This window comes from Gorilla gorilla, chromosome 4 (assembly GCF_029281585.2).
Source record: "Gorilla gorilla gorilla isolate KB3781 chromosome 4, NHGRI_mGorGor1-v2.1_pri, whole genome shotgun sequence".
NCBI classification, from domain to species: Eukaryota; Metazoa; Chordata; class Mammalia; order Primates; family Hominidae; genus Gorilla; species Gorilla gorilla.
This window is the reverse complement of record NC_073228.2, coordinates 135,743,691-135,765,225: the sequence shown is the minus strand read 5'-3', so window position 1 is coordinate 135,765,225 and position 21,535 is coordinate 135,743,691. Positions and strand designations below refer to the sequence as shown.

General features: G+C 36.9%; 1 protein-coding gene across 1 annotated transcript in view; it reads left to right on the top strand.

Annotated features, from left to right (window-relative positions):
* MEIKIN (meiotic kinetochore factor) overlaps nucleotides 1–21,535 on the top strand; it is a 149,242-nt gene that overhangs the window by 85,651 nt on the left and 42,056 nt on the right. Inside the window, exons 10-11 of the mRNA XM_019026530.4 lie at nucleotides 11,316–11,396; nucleotides 14,766–14,885. Coding sequence (XP_018882075.1) covers nucleotides 11,316–11,396; nucleotides 14,766–14,885 — 201 coding nt within the window. The remainder of the gene's footprint in view (nucleotides 1–11,315; nucleotides 11,397–14,765; nucleotides 14,886–21,535) is intronic.

The following is a 21,535-nucleotide window of genomic DNA, read 5'->3' as shown; positions in this document are numbered from 1 at the left end:
CCATGCCAACACCAATACAGTTGACTGAGTTCCAGTGGATTTTCCTACCACTGCTACTGCCGTTGGCCATGCCATGCACACTCCACAAGGACTCTAGAATTCACCCACCTGCACAGCCTACTGCTGCCATACCTGGCACACAAGCAAGACACCTAGAGGCCCAAGAATTGGCTATGTGGATCCACTAACACCAATGCCAGGTTGTGCTGCCTTGGGGCCCAAGGACAGGCATGCTTAACATACCACTGCTGCCACTGAGGCCTGAAGACCAGTCTACTTGGCATCCCAGTCCCCAGCAAAACTTCATCATAGCCTCCACTAACAACCACATGCTAAGCCACCGAGGAAATCACAGATACCATTGATGCTGTTTACAGCCAAAGAAATCATACAAAGACAGTAATACTGCATATGCCCAGAATCAGAGCAAATGTGCTCTAGCCTACCAACACATATGCACATACACACATCTTCAGAAAAATGTGCCCCGATGAAAGAAAATTCGAAAAAATTGGAAAAAGCAGCTGTAACACCAGATGCACAGATATCAATGTAAGGACACAGGAAACTTGAAAAAGCAAGGAAATATGACACCTGCAAAGGTACACAATAATTCTCCAGCAACAGATCCTAATACAAAAGAAATTCATGGCCGGGTGCAGTGGCTCGTGCCTGTAATCCCAGCACTTTGGGAGGCCCAGGTGGGCGGAACACGAGGTCAGGAGATTGAGACCATTCTGGCTAACATGGTGAAACCCTGTCTCTACTAAAAATACAAAAAATTAGCCGGGCATGGTGGCACGTGCCTGCAGTCCCAGCTACTCGGGAGGCTGAGGCAGGAGAATGGCATGAACTGAGGAGGCAGAGCTTGCAGTGAGTGGAGACTGTGCCACTGCACTCCAGCCTGGGCGTCAGAGCATGACTCCATCTAAAAAAAAAAAAAAAATCACAAAATCCCAGGAAAAATAATTCAAAATTTTGATACTAAAGAAGCTTGGTGAGATGCAAGAGAATTTCAAAAAACAATACAAAGAAATCAGAAAAAAAATTCAGGATACAAATGATAAATTTACCAAAGAGATGGATACTATTGAAAAAAGAACCAAACAGAAATTCTGGAAATGAAGGTTTCATTGAATGAAATACAAAATACACTCAAAAGATTCAACAATAGACTAAATCAAACAGAGGAAAGAATCTCAGAACTTGAAGACAGTTCTTTTGACATAACCCAGTTAGGCAAAAATAAAGAAAAAATTAACAAGAATGAGCAATGCCTTCATAACTATGGAACACTATCAAGTGACCAGATATTCAAAGTGTTGATATCCCTGAAGGCAAAGAGAAAATGAAATGTTTTGAAAACCTATTTAATGAAATAACAGATGAAAAATTCTCAAGTCTAACAAGAGATTTAGGCATCCAGATACAGGAGGCTCAGTGATTTCCCAGACAGATACAACATAAAAATGTCTTCTCCATGGCATATTGTAGTCAAACTGTCTAAGTGAAAGACAGAGAATTCTAAAAGCAGCAGGAGAAAAGTATCTAGTCATAAAGGAAACCCCATTAGACTAACAGCAGACTCTCTCAGCAGAAGCCTTACAGGCCAGGAAAGAATGATATGATATATTCAAAGTGCTGAAAGAACAAATCTGTCAGCCGAGGATACTATATACAGCAAATTTGTTCTTCACCAATGAAGGAGAAATAAAGTATTTCCCAGACAATCAAATGCCAAGAAAATTCATTACTACTAAACTCAAGGGAGTCCTGCAACTGGGGGTGAAATGATGATAGTTACTATCATGAAAACACATGAAACTATAAAACTCACAAGTAAAGCAAACACACAAAGGAGGAGGAGAAAGGACTCAAATGATTCTACTACAGAAAACCACCAAAACACGGTGACAAATAAGAGAAAAAGAAAGGAACAAAGAGTGTACAGATCAGAAAACAATTAAGAATATAACAGGAACAAAGCATGACATATCAATGATAAACTTGAATGTAAATGGATTAAATTCTCTACTTAAAAGATATAGACTGGCTGAATGATTAAAAAAACATGATTCAACTATATGCTGTCTACAAGAAATGCACTTTATCTGTAAAGAAAAATAGAGACTCAAAGGAATGGTGAATTACTCCATTTTCACATTGCTGATAAAAACATACCCGAGATTGGGAAGAAGAAAAGGTTTAATGGACTTACAGTTCCACATGGCTGGGGAGGCCTCACAATCATGGCAGAAGGCAAGGAGGAGCAAGTCACGTCTTACATGGGTGGTGGCAGGCAGAGAGAGCTTGTGCAGGCAAACTTTCATTTTCAAAACCATCGGATCTCATGAGACGTATTCACTATCACAAGAACGGCATGGGAAAGACCTGCCCCCATGATTCAGTTATCTCCCGGAGGGTCCCTCCCATAACATGTGAGAATTATGGAAGCTACAAGATGAGATTTGGGTGGGGACACAGAGCCAAACTATATCAAATAGAAAAAGATATTCCATGCAAACAGTAACCATAACTGAGCAGGAGTAGTTATACTTAGATAAAACAGACTTTAAGTCAAAAACAGTAAAAAAAAAAAAAAAAAAAAAAAAAGGACAAAGAAGGTCATTATATAATGATAAAAGGATCAATCTAGAAGAGCGTGTAACAATACTAAATACATATGCACCCAACAATGCTGCACTCAGATGTATAAAGCAAATATTGCTAGATCTAAAGAGAGACAGAATCCAATATAGTAATGGGGGAGACTTCAACACCCCACTCACTCAGCACTCAACAGATCATCTAGACAGAAAATCAACACATAAACATTGGATTTAAACTGGACTTTAGACCAAATGGACCTCACAGACGTATACAGAATCTTTTAGCCAACAACTGCAGAATACATATTAACGTTCTTCTCATTTACACATGGGACGTTCTCCAGGATAGATCCTATGTTAGGCCACAAAACAAGTCTCAACAAACTTGAAAAAATTGAGATCATATCGAGTATCTTCTCAGGCCACAATGGAATAAAATTAGAAATCAATACCAAGAGGAAGTTTGGAAACTATACAATACTTGAAAACTTAGCAAGATGCCGCTGAATGATCATTGGATCAATGAAGAAATTAAGATGGAAATAAAAAAATTCTTGAAATAAGGACAGGAACAGTGGCTCATGCTTGTAATCCCAGCACTTCGGGAGGCTGCAGTGGGAGGATCACTTGAGGCCAGGAGTTTTAGACCAGCCTGGGCAACATATTGAAACCCCGTTGTCTCCTAAAAATTTTAAAAATTAGTCAGGCATGGTGGTGCATGTCTGTAGTCCTAACTACTCAGGAGTCTGAGGCAGGAGGATCATTTGAGCCCAAAAGTTTGAGGCTGCAGGGAGCTACAATAGTGCTAGTGCACTCTAGCCTGGGTGACAAAGTTAAGACCTTGTCTTTTAAAAAAAAATTCTTGAAATAAATAAAAATTGAAATACAAAACACCAAAATGTATGGAATATCATAAAAGCAGTGCTTAGAGGGAACTTTATAGCAATAAATGCCTACATCAAAAAAGTAGTATGTGCTTACGTAAATTTAATGTTATGTAAGAAAAAAAGTAGAATGATTTCCAGTAAAGAATTTAGTGATGCACTTTAAGGAATTAGAGAAGCAAGAACAAACAAAACCCAAAATTAGCAGAAGAAAATAATAATGATCAGAGCAGAAAGAAATGAAATAGAGACTAAAAAAATACAAAGTATCAATGAAATGAAAGGTTCGTTGTTCAAAAAGATAAAATTAATAAACCACTAGCTAGATTAACCAAGGAAAGAAGAGAGGAGACCCAAATAAACAAAATCAGGAATGAAAAAGGAGACGTTACTACTGATACCACAGAATTAGAAAACATCAGCAGAGACTTTTATGAATAACTATATACTAACTAGAAAACTTAGAGAAATGGGTAAACTCCTGGAAACATACAACATACCAAGATTTAATGAGGAAGAAATAGAAAATCTGAACAGATCAATAATGAGTAGTGAGATTGAATCAATAATAAAAAGTCTCCCAATAAAGAAAAGCCCAGGATCAGATGGATTCACTGCCAAATTCTACCAAACATATAAAGAAAAACTAATACCAGTCTTCCTCATACTATTTCAAAAAGTTGAAGAGGAGGGAATCCTCCCTAACTCACTCTTTGTGGCTAACATTACCCTGATTCCAAAACTAGACAAGGACACAACAACAGCAGCAAAGAGAAAACTACAGGCCTGATGAACATAGACACAAAAATCCTCAACAAAATACTAGCAAACTAAATCCAACAGCACATCAAAAAGATAAAACACCCTGATTAAGTGGGTTTTATACCAGGGATGCAAGAATGGTTTAACCTGTGCAAATCAATAAATGTGATACATCACATTAACAGAACGAAGAACAAAAACTATATGATTATTTTTATAGATGCAGAAAAAGCATTTGATAAAACTGAACATCCTTCATGACAAAAACTCTCAGCAAACTAGGCATAGAAAGAACATACCTTAAAATAATAAAGGCAATATATGACAAAACCCACAGCTGACATCAGACTGAATGGGGAAAAGTTGAAAGCCTTTCCTCTAAGAACAAGACAAGGATGCCCACCTTCCCCATGCCCATTAAACATAGTACTGAAAGTTGTAGCCGGAGCAATCAGCCAAGAAAAATGAATAAAAGAGGAACTCAAATTGACCCTCTTCTTTGGGGACTACATTATTCTTTTTTTTTTTTTTTTTTTTTTGAAGACAGAGTCTCTCTCTGTTGCCCAGGTTGGAGTGCAATGGTGCAATCTTGGCTCCTGCAACCTCCACCTCCCGGGTTTAAGCAGTTCTCCTACCTCAGCCTCCCAAGTAGCTGGGACTACAGGCATGCACCACCATGCCCAGCTAATGTTTGTATTTTTAGTAGAAACAGGGTTTCACCATGTTGGCCAGGATGGTCTCGATCTCTTGACCTCATGATCCACCCACTTCGGCCTCCCAAAGTGCTGGGATTACAGGCATGAACTACTGCGCTTGGCCTATTCTTATTTTTAGAAAACCAAAAGACTCCATCAAAAAACTCTTAGGGCTGGGCACGGTGGCTCATGCCTGTAATCACAGCACTTTGGGAGGCCAAGGCAGGCAATCACTTGAGGCCAAGAGTTCGAGACCAGCCTGGCCAACATGGCAAAACCGCATGTCTGCTAAAAAATACAAAAATTAGCTGGGCATGGTGGTGCATGCCTGTAATCCCAGCTACTCGGGAGGCTGAGGCACTAGAATCACTTGAGCCCAGGAGGTGGAGGTTGCAGTGAACCAAGATTGTGCCACTGCACTTCAGCCTGAGTGACAGAGCAAGACTCTCAAAAAAAAAAAAAAAAAAGCCAAACAGTCTGGGCGTGGTGGCTCACGCCTGTAATCCCAGCACTTTGGGAGCCTGAGGTGGGTGGATCATGAGGTGAGGAGTTCAAGACCAGCCTGGCCAAGATAGTGAAACCCCATCTTTACTAAAAATAAAAAAAAAAAATTATCCTGGCATGGTGGTGGGTGCCTATAATCCCAGCTGCTTGGGAGGCTGAGGCAGAGAATTGCTTGAACCTGGGAGGCGGAGGTTGCAGTCAGCCGAGATCACACCACTACAGTCCAGTGTGGGCAACAGAGCAAGACTCTGTCTCAAAAAACAAACAAATAAAAAAACAACTGTTAAAACTGAACCAAATTCAGTGAAGCCGCAGGATGCAAACAAGCAAAAATCAGCATTTCTATACACCAATAATATCTGAAAAAAAAAATCAAGAAGGCAATCACATTTACAACAGCTGCAAAACAAACCAACAAAACCAAAAACAAAAAAAAGCTAGGCATAAATTTAACCAAGAAGTGAAAGATCTCTACAAGGAAAATTACAAAACACTGATGAAAGAAATTGAAGAAGAAACAAGACATCTCATGCTCATGGATCAGAAGAATTCATATCATTAAAAATGACCATACTACCTAAAGCAATCTATAGATTCAGTACAATCTCTAACTACATATCAATGTAGTTTTTCACAGAACTAGAAAAAACAACGCTAAAATTCATATGGAACCAAAAAAGATCCAGAATAGTCAAAGCAGTCCTAAGCAAAAGGAACAAGCTCAAGGCACTATACTACCTGACTTCAAAATATATTACAAGGCTGTGCTAACCCAAACAGCATGATATTGGTAGAAAAATAGACACAGAGACCAAAGGAAAAGAATAGAGAACCCAGGAATGAATCCACGTATTTACAGCCAACTGATCTTCAACAAAGCCATCAAGAACATACATTGGGGAAAGGACAGTCTCTCCAGTAAACGATGCTCAGAAAACTGGATATCCCCATGCAGAAGAATGAAACTAGACCCCTATTTCTCACCTTTATTAGGCTGTTCTTGTGTTGTGATTTAAAAAAATACCTAAGACTGGGTAATTTATAAGAAAAGAGATTTAATTGACTCACAGTTCTGCAGCTTGTACAGGAAACATGGCAGCATCTGCTTCTGGGGAGGCCTCAGGGAGCTTTTACTCATGGTGGAAGGCAAAGCAGGAACAGGCACTTCATATGGCAAAAGCAGGAACAAAAGAGAAAGGGTGGGAGAGATGCTATACTTTTAAACAGCCAGATCTTGTAAGAACTCACTCTATCAAGAGAACAGCACTAAGGGGATGGTGCTAAGCCATTCCAGAGAAATCTATCCCCATTATCCAATAACCTCCCACCAGGCCCCACCTCCATCATTGGGGATTTCAATTCAACATGAGATTTGGATGGGAACACATATTCACACTACATCATCACTATCTACCAAAATCAACTCAAAATGGATTAAAGACTTAAGCATACTGAAACTGGACTCCTTCCTTACACCTGAATAGTATTCCACGGTGTATATGTACCACATTTTCTTTATCCAGTCTACCATTGATGGGCATTTAGATTGATTCCATGTCTTTGCTATGTGAATAGTGCTGCATTGAACATACGTGTGCAGGTGTCTTTATGGTAGAATGATTTACATTCCTTTGAGTATATACCCAATAATGGTATTGCTGAGTCGAGTGGTAGTTCTGCGTTGAGTTCTTTGAGAAATCACCAAATTGCTTTCCACAGTGGCTGAACTAATTTATATTCCCGCCAGCAGTGGATAAGCATTCCCCTTTTCTCCACAATCTTGCTAGCATCTATTAGTTTTTGACTTTTTAATAAGTCATTCTGACTGGTGTGAGATGGTATTTCATTGTGGTTTTGATTTGCATTTATCTAATGATTAGTGGTGAGCATTTTTTCATATGCTTGTTGGCTGTGCATATATCTTCTTTTGATAATGTCTGTTTATGCCTTTGCCCACTTTTTAATGGAGCTGTTTGGTTTTTGCTTGTAAATTTAAGTTCCTTATATATCCTGGATATCAGACCTTTGTCGGATGCATAGTTTGCAAATATTTTCTCCCATTTTGTAGGTTGTCTGTTTACTCTCTTGATAGTTTAATTTGCTGTGCGGAAGCTCTTTTGTTTAATTAGGTCCCATTTGTCAATTTTTGTTTTTGTTGCATTTGCTTTTGGCATCTTCCTCATGAAATCTTTGCCAGGGTCTATGTTCAGAATGGTATTTTGTTGGTTTTCTCCTAGAGTTTTTATAGTTTTAGGTCTTACATTTAAGTGTTTAGTCCATCTTGATTTTTGTATATGGTATAAGGAAGGAGTTCAGTTTCAGTCTTCTGAATATGGCTGGCCAGTTACCCCAGCACCATTTCTTGAATAAAACAGTCCTTTCCCCATTGCTTGTTTTTGTCAGCTTTGTCGAAGATCAGATGGTTGTAGGTGTGCAGCTTTATTTCTGGGCTCTCTATTCTGTTCCATTGGTCTATGTGTCTGTTAAGTTTGTTTGAGGAAGATTTTAGAGGGCCAGAGCTCAGCTCAGCGTTCCTAGTTTGCCTGCTCTAACTCTAAGGGTGCTGGTACCAGGCCCCCAGCTTTGTTCTCTGGTCTCAGGAGCTTAGGAACTCGCTGCACTGGAGGGGCCCGGTGTTCCTGCTCTGCTGGCCACAGCACTCTGATGGGGAGTGCTGGCCAGTGCCTTTCCTCAGGCAGTGGCATAGCATAGCAGGATCTATGCTAGCTTGAGTGTGGCAGCAGCAGCAGTGGTGGGCTGGGGTGGCCAGTTGCTGGCGGGAGTGAGGCACTGGATTCTGTACACACCCTCATGCAGGCCACATTGGCAGGGCAGAGTGCCGCACATTAGCGGTGGCAGGGTGTGCTCACACCAGCAGTGGTGGAGAGGCAGGGTGCATGTACACACACATGCCAGTGGGAGAGAGGAAGTATGGTCACCTGCGCTTGCGGGCCAGCAAAGCAGTGGAGAGGACCCTGGGCGAGTGCATGACAGCAAAGTGAGGTGGAGGAAGGCTGTAAGGGAGTGGAGGCTGTAGGTAGGCAGGTGCGCATCCATGGTGGCTGGTCAGCGGGAGCTCTCTGACGGTGAGGCATGGTCTGCTAGTGAAGGAGCTATGAGAAGGGCCCCTGGGAAGCACCCTGGTTGGGCATGCGAGGCTGTGCCACAAGCGGGCATGCCATGCTGGGGCCCCAGGAGAGGCTGGCAGATGAGGACACTCAGATCGGAGTGGACACATCTCATGGACAAGACTGCCCTACTCTGTCCAGGTCCTACGGTTACCCAAAAGCTAAAGCCACCTAGAAGAGTATGGCGAGCCTTGGAGGATGGGCATCCCTGGCCATCCTGCTCCACCTGTGTTTCAAACTATTTTGTCTTTCAGCAGATTTTTTAACTTAAATGTGTGACGTTATTTTTTTCCAGAAAATCATTTATTTCTAAGTTTAAATCTTTTTTTCAAGTTGAAATAATAGGACATGTGAGAAGTGCTGGAAATGTTTTTATAGCACTATAAAATGTATTTCTTGATTATGAATTTGTTTCAGCCTGGAAAAGATTCTGAACATAGAGTTACAAATTTTCAGTTAAACTCTCATTATCTAAAAGTCAAGGTTCCGTCTTCCCACTATAGGTCTGCTTTTATGTTAAATGATGAGTTAATGGCTGCAGCACACCAACATGGCACATGTATACATATGTAACTAACCTGCACGTTGTGCACATGTACCCTAAAACTTAAAGTATAATAAAAATAAATAAATAAATAAAAAGAAAAAAAAAGAAAGCAATGCAGGTAGAACAGTTTAGTTCTGCTGCCTCAGTCCCCAAAACCTGCATTGGTAAGAACTAGTCTTTTATTAACTAATATTTTTTGAAAAGACTATAAATATGTACTGATTGGGAAGATTTAGAAATATATGTATATATATATTTTAACAAATCTAAGAAAAAATGTAGGGAAGCTATATACTTACAGCTGCCTACAAGCTGATGTTTTAAAATTGGACTGATAGTTGACAATTATGTCAAATGAGACCCCTGAGAAGCAGATACTCAGACAGTATAAAGAGTTCAAACATCAGGGGCTAATGACTGAGAAAGGAAGGCAGGGAAGAAGCAGGATTATGCAGGGATAGCCTCAGTCTTCAATGCAGATCTGACAGAAGCTCTCAACAATGGGGAGTTCTGGAGCAAAGATTGTCTATTATGAAAGTCTTGTGTTGGACTGTTATGCCCAGACATTGGCTGGGGGCTGCTTGAAAAGATGGTGGCCTCAGCATGAAAGCTGAAGCATATTCTAAAGATGTTGTGCTTGGGGGCTGTCAGCTAACTACACTCCTTGCACTGGAACAGCTGGTTCTTTGTTTGAAGAAACCTGAGCAGAGGACCTTCAGGACTGCCACAATGATGATGATAATAGTTATCATTGAGTAGCTCCTACTCTCCAGACACCATAGGTTCTTTTTACATATATTATTTGTAACCCTTGCATCACAGTCCCTAGAGGTAGAATAACCTTCATTGTTCAAATGCGAAAATTAAATATAGCTAGTAAGTTAGAGGCTGATGTGTTCATTTTATTGTAAATATACCCATAAACATTTCTGACAAAAATTTTCCTAATAAACTATTCCAGATTATGTCTTGTACCAACAATCAGTTTAAAAGCTTTTAAGCCAGAAGGGAAAGAAAGGTTGAAAGTAAGATTCCAGACTTGACATCTTACAAGAGACACCTATTCAGAAAGAACATTTATCAGAAGGATATGGTTGCTTCATGGAGTCTAAAGGCCGAAAAGGCAGCTGATTTCTAGAAATAAAGCTGCCTGTCTCTGTCTGTTTGACTCTCTATCACTCTTACTTTCTACTCTACCTTTCTACCCGTTTCTTTGCTTTTGCTATCCTAGATTTTCTCTCTCTTGCAGTCTCAAGCTCTGTCTCTTTTCCTTGGTCTCTGTCTTGATCTCTCTCACTGTCCTTCTCTGTCTCTCTCTCTCAATCTCTGCTCACAATCTATGTTGGTTTCTGTCTTCTCTTTCTCTTTTTTCCTCTCTCCTTCTCTTGGTCTTCCTCTTTTTCTCTCCTTCTCTGTCTTTTGCTTTTCATTCTTCCTCTCCTACCTCCTCTCCTCTTCTCTACCTCTTCCTTCATCTCCTCTCCATTCCCCTCTTCTCCCTTCCTCCCTCTCTCTCTTTTGGCCTGTCCCTTCCTCGCTTTCTGTCACTTTCTTTAGGTCTTGTATCTTGTCTGTTTCTCTCCTCACTCTGTCTTTTACTCTTTCTTGCTTTGTCTACCTGTCTGTCTGTCTGCCTCTTTGTATCTTCAAAAAGTAGAAAATGAGCCTACATCCTACTTTATAATTTCTTTAACTTTGATGTTCCATAAATGAAAGTATCTATATACATTTAATGTTATATATTTTAAACCAATTATCCTTGCTACATATATTTCACAGCTCCAGAAATAACTTATACTTTCCACAAAAAGTACAATAATATACTAAGAATTAAATGCTGAAAGTAAAATACCTTTCTTAGTAGTTAACAAAGATAACTGAAGCGCCATTTCCTAACTCAACACTCTAATTAGCTTTTCTTTCTAAATTAATAGTAATTTCAACCAAGGTATTCTCATATAGTTACTATGCCATATAGAGTTCTCTTGGACATTGTTTGATCTAGCTCAAGTGAGAAAATTCTTTAGTTTCCTGTGAAGTGGTTTAAAATTTAATGAACAGATTAAGGATTTTCTTAGTACTGTACATTATGATCTGGTCAACTAACTTGAAATTGTAGTTTTACTATACTAAAATATTTTATTTATTTCTGCTGTTCAATCCCTGTTTTATAAAAACATTTATAGAAAACAAATTCCAGTACTCCTGGTAAGAAAAACAGAGGCCTTTTAACAAGTACTCCATCTTCAGAGACAGCTGGTTTTGTGGTAAGTATTAGCATTTGGCACTTGTAGTATCTGTTTTCTGGCTCCTCCTCTCCCCATTCTTCTACTTTTCTCATATCAGGGGAATATTGCCTATGGAGAATAATATCTGTATTTTTCTGTTGCTTAAGCACACTTTCAATGAAAGTACTTTGTATACTACTATACATGCAAGAGAGAAGGAAAAATTAGAGTACTGCAGCAACAACCAGGATTCTTCTGTTTTTTCCTTTCAGTTTTAAAAATTGTGGTGAAATATATATAACATAAAATTTATAGTTTTAACCATTTTTAAGTGTACAGTTGAAGTATATTCATTCACATCATTATGCAACCATCACCACTATTCATCTCTAGAACTTTTTTCATCTTGCAAAACTGAAATTCCATATGCATTAAACAGTAACTTCCTGCTCCTCCCTACCCCACCCCTGGAAACCACCACTTTACTTTCTGTTTCTATTAATTTGACTACTCTAGGTACCTCATATAAGTGGAACCATGCAGTATTTGTCCTTTGTGACTAGTTTATGTCACTTAGCATGGCATCTTCGAATTCATCTATGTTACAGCATGCATCAGAATTTTATTTTTAAGGATGAATTGATACTCCATTGTATGTATATGACACATTTTGTTTATCCATTCATCTATTGATGGACAATTGGGTTGCTTCTGCCTTTTGATAATTGTGAATAATGCTGCTATGAACATGGGTGTACAAATATATGTTTGAGTCCCTGCTTTCAATTCTTTTGGGTATGTATCTAGAAGTGGAATTGCTAGAGCATATTGTAATTCAATTTTTCTTTTTGAGGAACCACCACACTGTTTTCCTTAGTAGCTGTACCATTTTACATTCCCACTAGCAAAATGCACAAGGGTTCCAGTTTCTCTACTTCCTTGCCAGCACTTGTTATTTTCTTTTTTGTAATAGTAGTTCTTATGGATGTAAGGTGGTATCTCATTATGGTTTTGATTTGTATTTCCCTAATAAGGATGACACTGAGCATCTTTTAATGTGTTAATTAGCTATTTGTATATCTTATTTGGGAAAATATCTATTCAAGTCCTTTGTTTATTTTTGAATTTTTAATTGTTGAGTTGTAGGAGTTCTTCATATATCTGAGATATTAACCCATTACCCAACATATGATTTACAAATAATTTGCCCCCTTCCATGGGTTGCCTTTTCACTCTGTTGATAGTGTCCTTTGATGCACAAATGTTTTTTATTTTGTCATAGTAAAATTTGTCTTTTTCTTTTCTCACCTGTTCTTTTGATGTCATATCTAAGAAATCATTATCAAATCCAGTGTCATCAAGTCTTCAGTCAAATATCCAATGTTCCTCTTCAGTGTGAGCAATCCTCGCAGAGGTCCATGCAGCGGCTTACATAGCAGTGTGGGGACTGCTCAGGCACAAGGAGATGAAATCCAGTATCTTTTGTAACAGCACTTATGCATAACGTCCATGGTCTCCACAAAGGACATGTGTAATTACAATGTCCCTGCACTCAGGGAAACTCAAAGTATTTTAGCTTTTATAGTGCAGTATTTATTTATTTATAGTGCATTTATAGTTCCTCCTATAGATACAATTTTCCAATCAGACATTATTTTTACCATAAGCAATGTTACCTAGTAACACAGTTGACATTCTTACACTTATCAGGTTCCTAGGGAAAAAGCGTTACAGATTTAACCAAGAGATGCTCATGATGGGAGAAAGGATTTTGTTAATACTCTGCTCACAGTCTTTCCAGTGGCCCAAAAATCAATACTTTTTCCAGAAAATGAGTGTCTCATTTTTTATTCATTCTTGGTTGATATTTGGAGTTAAAATGTATTGATGAATAACAAATGTACCAAAATGATTTTTTCGTGGCAAAACTAATTTAGTGACTATTTTACAAATATCAACATATTTTTAAATTTGAGGTACAATTTACATTTTATAAAACTCAGTATACTAAAGTGTATAATTCAGTGGTTTTTAGCATACTTACAAACTGTGCAACTATCATCGCGATCCTATTTAAGAACATTTTCATCACCCTATTCATTAATAGTCAGCCCTCATCCCCCCATCCCACCCTCCAGTCCAAAGAAACTACTGATTTAGTTTCTGTCTCTATAGGTTTGCTCTTTCTGAGTATTTCATATAAATGAGATCATATAACATGTGGCGTTTTGTGCCTGGTTTCTTTCACTTAGCATAATGTTTTAAAAATTCATCTATGTTATAGCAGGTATCAGTACTGCATTCCTTTTTTATGACCAATGTATTAGTCTGTTTCCACACTGCTATAAAGACATACCCAAGACTGGGTAACTTATAAAGAAAAGAGGTTCAATTGGCTCACAGTTCCGCATGGCTGGGGAGGCCTCAGGAAACTTACAATCATGGTGGAAGGGGAAGAGGCCTGTCTTACATGGCAACAGAGGAGAGAGCATGGAAGAGCAGGGAAAACTACCCTATAAAACCATCAGATCTCGGGAAAACTCACTCACTATCATCAGAACAGTATGGAGAAAACCACCCCCATGATTCAATCACTTCCCACCGGGTCCCTCCCTCGACCTATGGGGATTATGGGGATTACAATTCAAGATGAGATTTGGGTAGAGACACAGCCAAACCAAATCAACTGAATTATACTCCATTATATACATATACCATATTTTGTTTATCAATTCAGTTTATGCACATTTATTTCCATTTATTATCTATTATGAATAATACTGTTATGAACATTTGTTGACAAGTGTTTGTTAAGCATGTTTTCAGTTGTCTTAACTATATACAGTCATCCCTCAGTATCCATGGGGAATTGGTTCCAGGACTTCTCAAAGATACCAAGATATGTGGATGCTAAAGTTCCTGATGTAAAATGGCATAGTATTTTTTTTTGCATATAACCTACGTGCATCCTGCACACCTTAAATCATCTCTAAATCAATCAGTCATCTTTTTTGGAAATTTTTAATTTGGTACGGAAATGTGTGGTGATTTCAGTAATCTGATAGAAAAATGGATATGGCACTTAGGAGGGAGTTCTATGTTAGAGATAGTGATTTAAAAATCTCTGGTGTATCATAGCAAACAAAAATTCCTAATTAAAAAGTTACTTTAAAATGAAAGAATGTTATAACCCATTTTACAGATTGATTTGTCTCTAAACATGCATCTTTTGAAGAGTTATTTCCAAATGTCAGTAATTACGTTTATTCAGATGAAATTGTTCCTGTGTCAAGTTTACAGGAAAATGCTTCCAATGAGATGGTATTTTTCAACTTTTCTTTAATTACTTAAAAATCATTGCTTTTGCAATGTTTAACTTCCACAAAACAATAATGTATTCCTTTATAGACTGATTTGTCCTCAGTGCAAAAAGCATCTTTTGAAGAACTATTTCCAAATGTCAGCAATTATGTTAATTCAAATGAAATTGTTCCTGTGTCAAGTTTGCAGGAAAATTCTTCAAATGAGGTAGTATTTTCCATTTTTCCTTCAATTACTAAAGGAAATAATTACTGTTACATTAGATACTTTGTATATGAGGTGCTATAAGAAATCTCTTAACTCATGAGAAACATAATTTGCAAATATTTTCTCCTATTCTGTGGGTTGCCTTTTTACACTTTGGTTAGGGTCTTTGATGCACAAAATTGTATATTTTTTATGAAGTACAGTTTGCCTATTTTTTCTTTTCTTGCTCATTCCTTTGGTGTCCTGTGCAAGAAATCACAGCCAAATCAAATGTCTAAAGCTTTTTGCCTTTTTCTTTTCTTTTCTTTCTTTTTTTTGACAGAGTCTCACTCTGTCCTCTATGCTGCAGTGCCAGGGTGCAATCAAGGCTCACAGACTCACTGCAGCCTTGACTTCCAGGATTTAGGTGATTCTGCCATCTCAGCCTCTCGAGTAGCTAGGACTGCAGGCATACACCACCATGCCCAGCTAATTTTTTGTATTTTTTGTAGAGACTGGGTTTCGTTATGGTGCCCAGGCTATTGCCCTGTATTTTCTTCAATTTTTTTTTTGTTTTAGGTCTTGTATTTAGGTCATTGATCCATTTTGAGTTAATTTTTGTGTATAGTATTAGGTAAGGGTACAGCTTCATTCTTTTGCATGTAGATATCCAGTTTTCTCAGCATCATTTGTTGAAGAGATCATCCTTTCCCCCATTGAATGGTCTGGCCCCCTTGCCAAAAATCATTTAACCATATATGTGAGGGTTTATTCCTGAGTTCTCTATTCCATTGATCTGTATGTCTGTCTTTATGTTAGTACCATATGGCTTTGATTACTGTAGCTTTGTACATTTTGAAATCAGGAAATGTGAGTCCTCCAGCTTTGTTCTTCTTTTTCATTTTTGCTTTTACTATTCAGGATCCCTTGAGATTCCATGTGAATTTTAAAATGGGTTTTTCTGTTTCTGCAATAAACATCATTGGGGTTTTGATAGAGATTGAATGGAATCTGTAGATCACCCTAGGTAGTAATGGCATCTTAACAGTATTGCATCTTCCAATCCATAAACATTGGATGTGTTTTCATTTATTTATGTTTTCTTTAATTTATTTTACCAATGTTTTATAGTTTTTATTGTGTAGGTCTTTGACTTATTTGGTTAATTCCTAAATATTCTTTTGGATGCTATTATGAATTGAATTGTAATTTCTTTTCCTTTTTTTTGTTTTTTTTGGTAATTTCTTTTCAAATTGCTTATGTTAGTGTGTAGAAATTCACCTGATTTTTGTGTATTGACTTTGTGTCCTGTTAATTTGCTGAATTCATTTATTCTAATAATTTTTAATTCAATCTTTAAGGTTTTCCACAGTGATACCATGTTGTCTGTGAACAGAGATAATTTTACTTCTTGCTTTACAATTTGGATGCCTTTTATTTCTTTTCCTAATTGCCTAATTGCTCTGGCTAGAACTATCAGTAGTATGTTGAAAATGCAGACATCCTTGCCTTTTTCCTCATCTTAGAGGAAAAGCTTTCCATCTTTCACCATTGAATGTGATGTTTACTGTGGGTTTCCATATATGGCTGTATTCATTCATTTTCACATTGCTATAAAGAAATACCTGAGACTGGGTAATTTATAAAGAAAAAAGGTTTCTTTATATAAAGAAAAGAGGTTTCTTTATATAAAGAAAAGAGGTTTCTTTATATAAAGAAAAGAGGTTTCTTTATATAAAGAAAAGAGGTTTCTTTATATAAAGAAAAGAGGTTTCTTTATATAAAGAAAAGAGGTTTCTTTATATAAAGAAAAGAGGTTTCTTTATATAAAGAAAAGAGGTTTCTTTATATAAAGAAAAGAGGTTTCTTTATATAAAGAAAAGAGGTTTCTTTATATAAAGAAAAGAGGTTTCTTTATATAAAGAAAAGAGGTTTCTTTATATAAAGAAAAGAGGTTTCTTTATATAAAGAAAAGAGGTTTCTTTATATAAAGAAAAGAGGTTTCTTTATATAAAGAGGTTTCCTTATGTAAAGAAAAGAGGTTTCCTTATGTAAAGAAAAGAGGTTTCTTTATGTAAAGAAAAGAGGTTTCTTTATGTAGAGAAAAGAGGTTTCTTTATGTAAAGAAAAGAGGTTGCTTATGGTTCCTCAAGTTGTATAGGAAGCATGATTCAGTCATCTGCTACTGGGGAGGCCTCAAGAAGCTTCCAATTATGGTGAAAGGCAAAAGGGGAGCAAGGCATCTTACATGGCCAGAGCAGGAGGAAGAGAGAAAATGGGGAGGTGCCACACACTTTTAAACAACATCTCACAATAACTCCCCCACTAGAACAGCAACAAAGGCATGGTGCTAAACAATTGGGGACCACCCCTGTGAAGTACCACTCCCATGATCCAGTCACCTCCCACCAGGGCCCACCTCCAACATTGGGGATTACAATTTCACATGAGATTTGGGCAGGGACAGAAATCCAAACCGTATCAATGGCTTTTATTTTGTTGAAGTAGTTTCCTTCAATTCCTAGTTTATTGTTTTTATCACAAAATGGTATTGAATTTTGTCAAATGCTTTTTCAGCATCAGTTGAGAAGATCACTTGTTTTTTCCTTTCATTCTACTATATGTGATATATTACAGTGATTGTTTTTTTAAGTCTTGCCAAATTAAGCAGAAACATTGGTTTTTGTATGTTGAACCATCCTTGCATTCCACGAATAAAACCCATTTAGTTGTGGCCTATAATAATTTTAATATGCTGCTGAATTTGGTTTGCTAGTAATTTGTTGAGGATTTTTCTTCAATGTTCTAATGGATATTGGCCTGTAGTTTTCTTTTCATGTATTGTCCAGAAAAGACACTTTGTTTGACTTTGGGTAATGTTGGTCTCATAGAATGAGTTACGAATCATTCCTTTCTCTTCTTGGAAAGTTAGAGAAGTATTGGTATTAGTTCTTTAAATGTTTGGTAGAATTCACCAGGGAAGGCATCAGAATTAGGGCTTTTCCTTGTTGGGAGTTTATTCATTACTGATTCAATCTCCCTACTAGTCTGTAGGTATATTCTGGTTTTCTATTTCTGCATGATTTAGTATTGAGAGGCTTTGTGTTTATAGGTATTTGTTTATTTCATCTAGGTTATCAAATGTGTTGATATACAATTGTTCATAATACTCTCTTTGTAATTCTCTTTTTGGTAGAATTGGCAGTAATGTCACCACTTTCATTTCTGACTTTAGTAATTTAAGTCTTCTTTCCCTTTTTATTAGTATTTTTTCATTAAAGGTTTGCCAGTTTTGTTGCTATTTTCAAAGAACCAATTTTGGTTTGATTGATTTTCCTTATGATTTTCTATTCTCTATTTTGTTTCTGTCTGCTCTAATCTTTATTATTTCCATCCTTCTGCTAGCTTTGGGTTTAGATGGTTCTTCTTTTCTAGTTCCTTAAGTTGTAAAGTTAGGTTGTTGATTTGAGACATTTCTTGTTTTTCAATTTAAGCATTTATAGCCATAAATTTCCCTCTTAGCACTGCTTTCACTAAATCCCGTAAGTTTGGATATGTTGTGGTTTTGTTTTCATTTGTCTCTAAGTATTTTCTAATTTCCCTTGTGATTTCTACTTTGGCCCATTGGTGTTTAAGAGTATGTGGCTTAATTTTCACAGTTTGTTGAATTTTTCAGTTTCACAAACTCTGGTTTTTTTTAATGACTTCATTCTATTTTGGTCAGACAAAATACTTTGTATGATATCTATCTTTTAAAATATACTGAGACTTAATTTATGGCCTGATACATGGTCTATCCTGTAAAATATCCCATGTGCACTTGAGAAGAATATATATGCTGTTATTTGAAAGATTGTTCTGTATATATGTTACATGTAATTGATTGTAAGTCCTCTATTTTCATATTCTCTTCTGCCTGGTTATTCTATCAATTATTGAGAGGGAGGTATTGAAGTCTTCAACTATTATTATAGAACTGTCTATTTTTCCCTTCAGTTCTGTCAGTTTTTACTTCATATATTTTGATGGTCTGTCATTCACTGTGTAAATGTTTATAATTGTTATATGTTCTTGCTATCTTGAGTCTTTTATTAATATATAATGTTCATCTTTGTCTCTTATAACCTTTTGATTGAAACTTTATCTGATATTATCATAGCTGCCCCTGCTCTCTTTTGTTACTATTTACATGGAGTAGCTTTTCCTGTTTCACTTTTAATTTATTTATGTCTTTGGATCTAAAGTGAGTCTCTTATAAACAACATATAGCATATGTTTTTTATCCATTTTGCCAATCCCAGTTTTTCTATGGGAGAATTTAATTTGTTTATTTAAAATACTTACTGATAAGGACAGACTTATTTTTGTCATTTTGCTCATTGTTCTCTATATGCCTTTATCTTTTTTTGTCCTTCACTTTCTACATTACTGTCTTCTTTTGTGGTTAATTGATTTTTTGTAGTGAAATATTTGAATTTATTTCTTATTTCCTTTTGTGTATATTCTATAGCTATTTTCTTTGTGGTTACCAGAGGGATTACCTTTAGCAGTCTAAAGTTATGATACTCTAATTAGAATTTATGGTTAACTTCAATGACATACAAAAACTTTGCCCCTTTACATCTCTGCCTTCACCCCTTTCAGATGATGATGTTAACATTTTTATACATCATGTGCCTTAAAACATAAATTAATAATTTTTTTTGAGATGGAAACTCATTCTATTGCCCAGGCTGAGTGTAGTGGCATGATCATGACTCACTGCAACCTCCACCTCCCAGGCTCAAGCAATCCTCCCAGTTTGGCTTCCTGAGTAGGTGGGACTGCAGGCATGCACAACCATGTCCAGCTAATTTTTGTATTTTTTGTAGAGACAGGTTTTTGTCATGTTTGTCAGGCTGGCCTCCAACTCCTGGGCCTAAGCAGTCTGCCTGCAGCTGAGATTACAGGTGTCAGCCACCATGCCCAGTCAATAATACTTTTAAACACTTTATCTTTTAAATTATGAAAATAAAATATGAGTTACAAACCAATGTTACAATAATACTAGCTCTTATACCAATAATTATTTTTTAAATTTATTAGTCTCTTAAATCATATAGAAAACAAGAAGTAGAGTTATAAACTGTTGTTATAATAATAGTAGCTTTTATAATTGCCCCTTCTATTTGCCTTTATTTAGATCTTCATTTCTTCATACAACTTCAAGGTACTGTCTAGTGTCCTTTCATTTCACCTTATAGGACTCCCTTAAGCATTTCTTGCAGGGCAAATCTAGTGGTAACTACCTCCCTCAGCTTTGTTTATCTGGGAATGTCTTAATTTCTCCCTCATTTTTGAAGGACAGTTTTACTGGATGTAGTATATTTGGTTCACAGATATTTTTCTTTTAGCACTTTGAATTTATTAGCCCACTGCCTTCTGGTAGCCAACATTTCTGACAAGAAATCTGTTGATTATCTTATAAAGATCCCTTGTGTGCAACAAGTCACTTCTCTTGTTGCTTTCAGGATTCCTTGTCTTTCTTTCTAAAGTTTGATTATAATAAGTGTGGGTGTCTTTCAGTTCATCTTACTTGGAGTTTGTTGAGCTTCTTAAATGTTTATGTCTTTTATCAAATTTGGAAAATTTCAGTCATTATTTCTTCTAATATTCTCTCTTCCCCCTTTTCTCATTCTTTTCCTTCTGGGACTTTCACAATATATATGTAGGTTTGCTTGATGGTGTCCCACAGGTTTCTTACACTCTGTTCATTTTTCTTCAATTTTTAAATTTATTTTCTTCAGACTAAATAGATTCATGGTCCTATTTTCAAGTTTATAGATTCTTCTGCCTGCTTAAATATGCCCTTGGATCTTTCTAGTGAATTTTTCCTTTCAGTTATTGTACTTTTAAGCTCTAGATTTTTTTTTTTTGCTTCTTTTGAGGTTTTCTGTTTTTATTGATATTTTAATTTTGTTTATACATAGTTTTCTTGACTTTTTTTCACATCTTCCTTTAGTTCTTTGAGCATCTTTCAAAGAGAATTGTTTTAAAGTTTTTGAATACATTTATCATCAGTTCCTTTTTAGAGGCAGTTTCTGCTGATTTTCTTTTCCATTTGAATGTACCATACTTTTCTGTTTCTTTTATGCCTTTTGATTTTTTTGTTAAAAACTGGATGTTTGAATATAATAATGTAGTAAATGTGGAAATGAGTCTCTCCACCCTTCTTAGACTTTGCCATCTTTTTTTTTTTTTTTTTTTTTAAGACGGAGTCTCCTCGCTCTGTCACCCAGGCTGGAGTGCAGTGGTGCCATCTCGGCTCACTGCAAACTCTGCCTCCCGGGTTCATGTCATTCTCCTGCCTCAGTGTCTGGAGTAGCTGGGACTACAGGTGCCCACCACCATGCCTGGCTAATTTTTTGTGTTTTTAGTAGAGATGAGGTTTCACTGTGTTAGCCAGGATGGTCTCGATCTCCTGACCTCATGATCCACCCACCTCAGCCTCCCAAAGTGCTGGGATTATAGGCGTGAGCCACCGCACCCAGCCAACTTTGGCATCTTTTGTAATTGTTTTTGTTTTCATTGTCATAGGCTACTTGTATGCCAAAGATCAGCTTGAGGTGTAAACTTAAGGTCTTCTTAGGTCTTTTCTGAGGTTTGCATATTTCTCTAGACATGCACAGTCA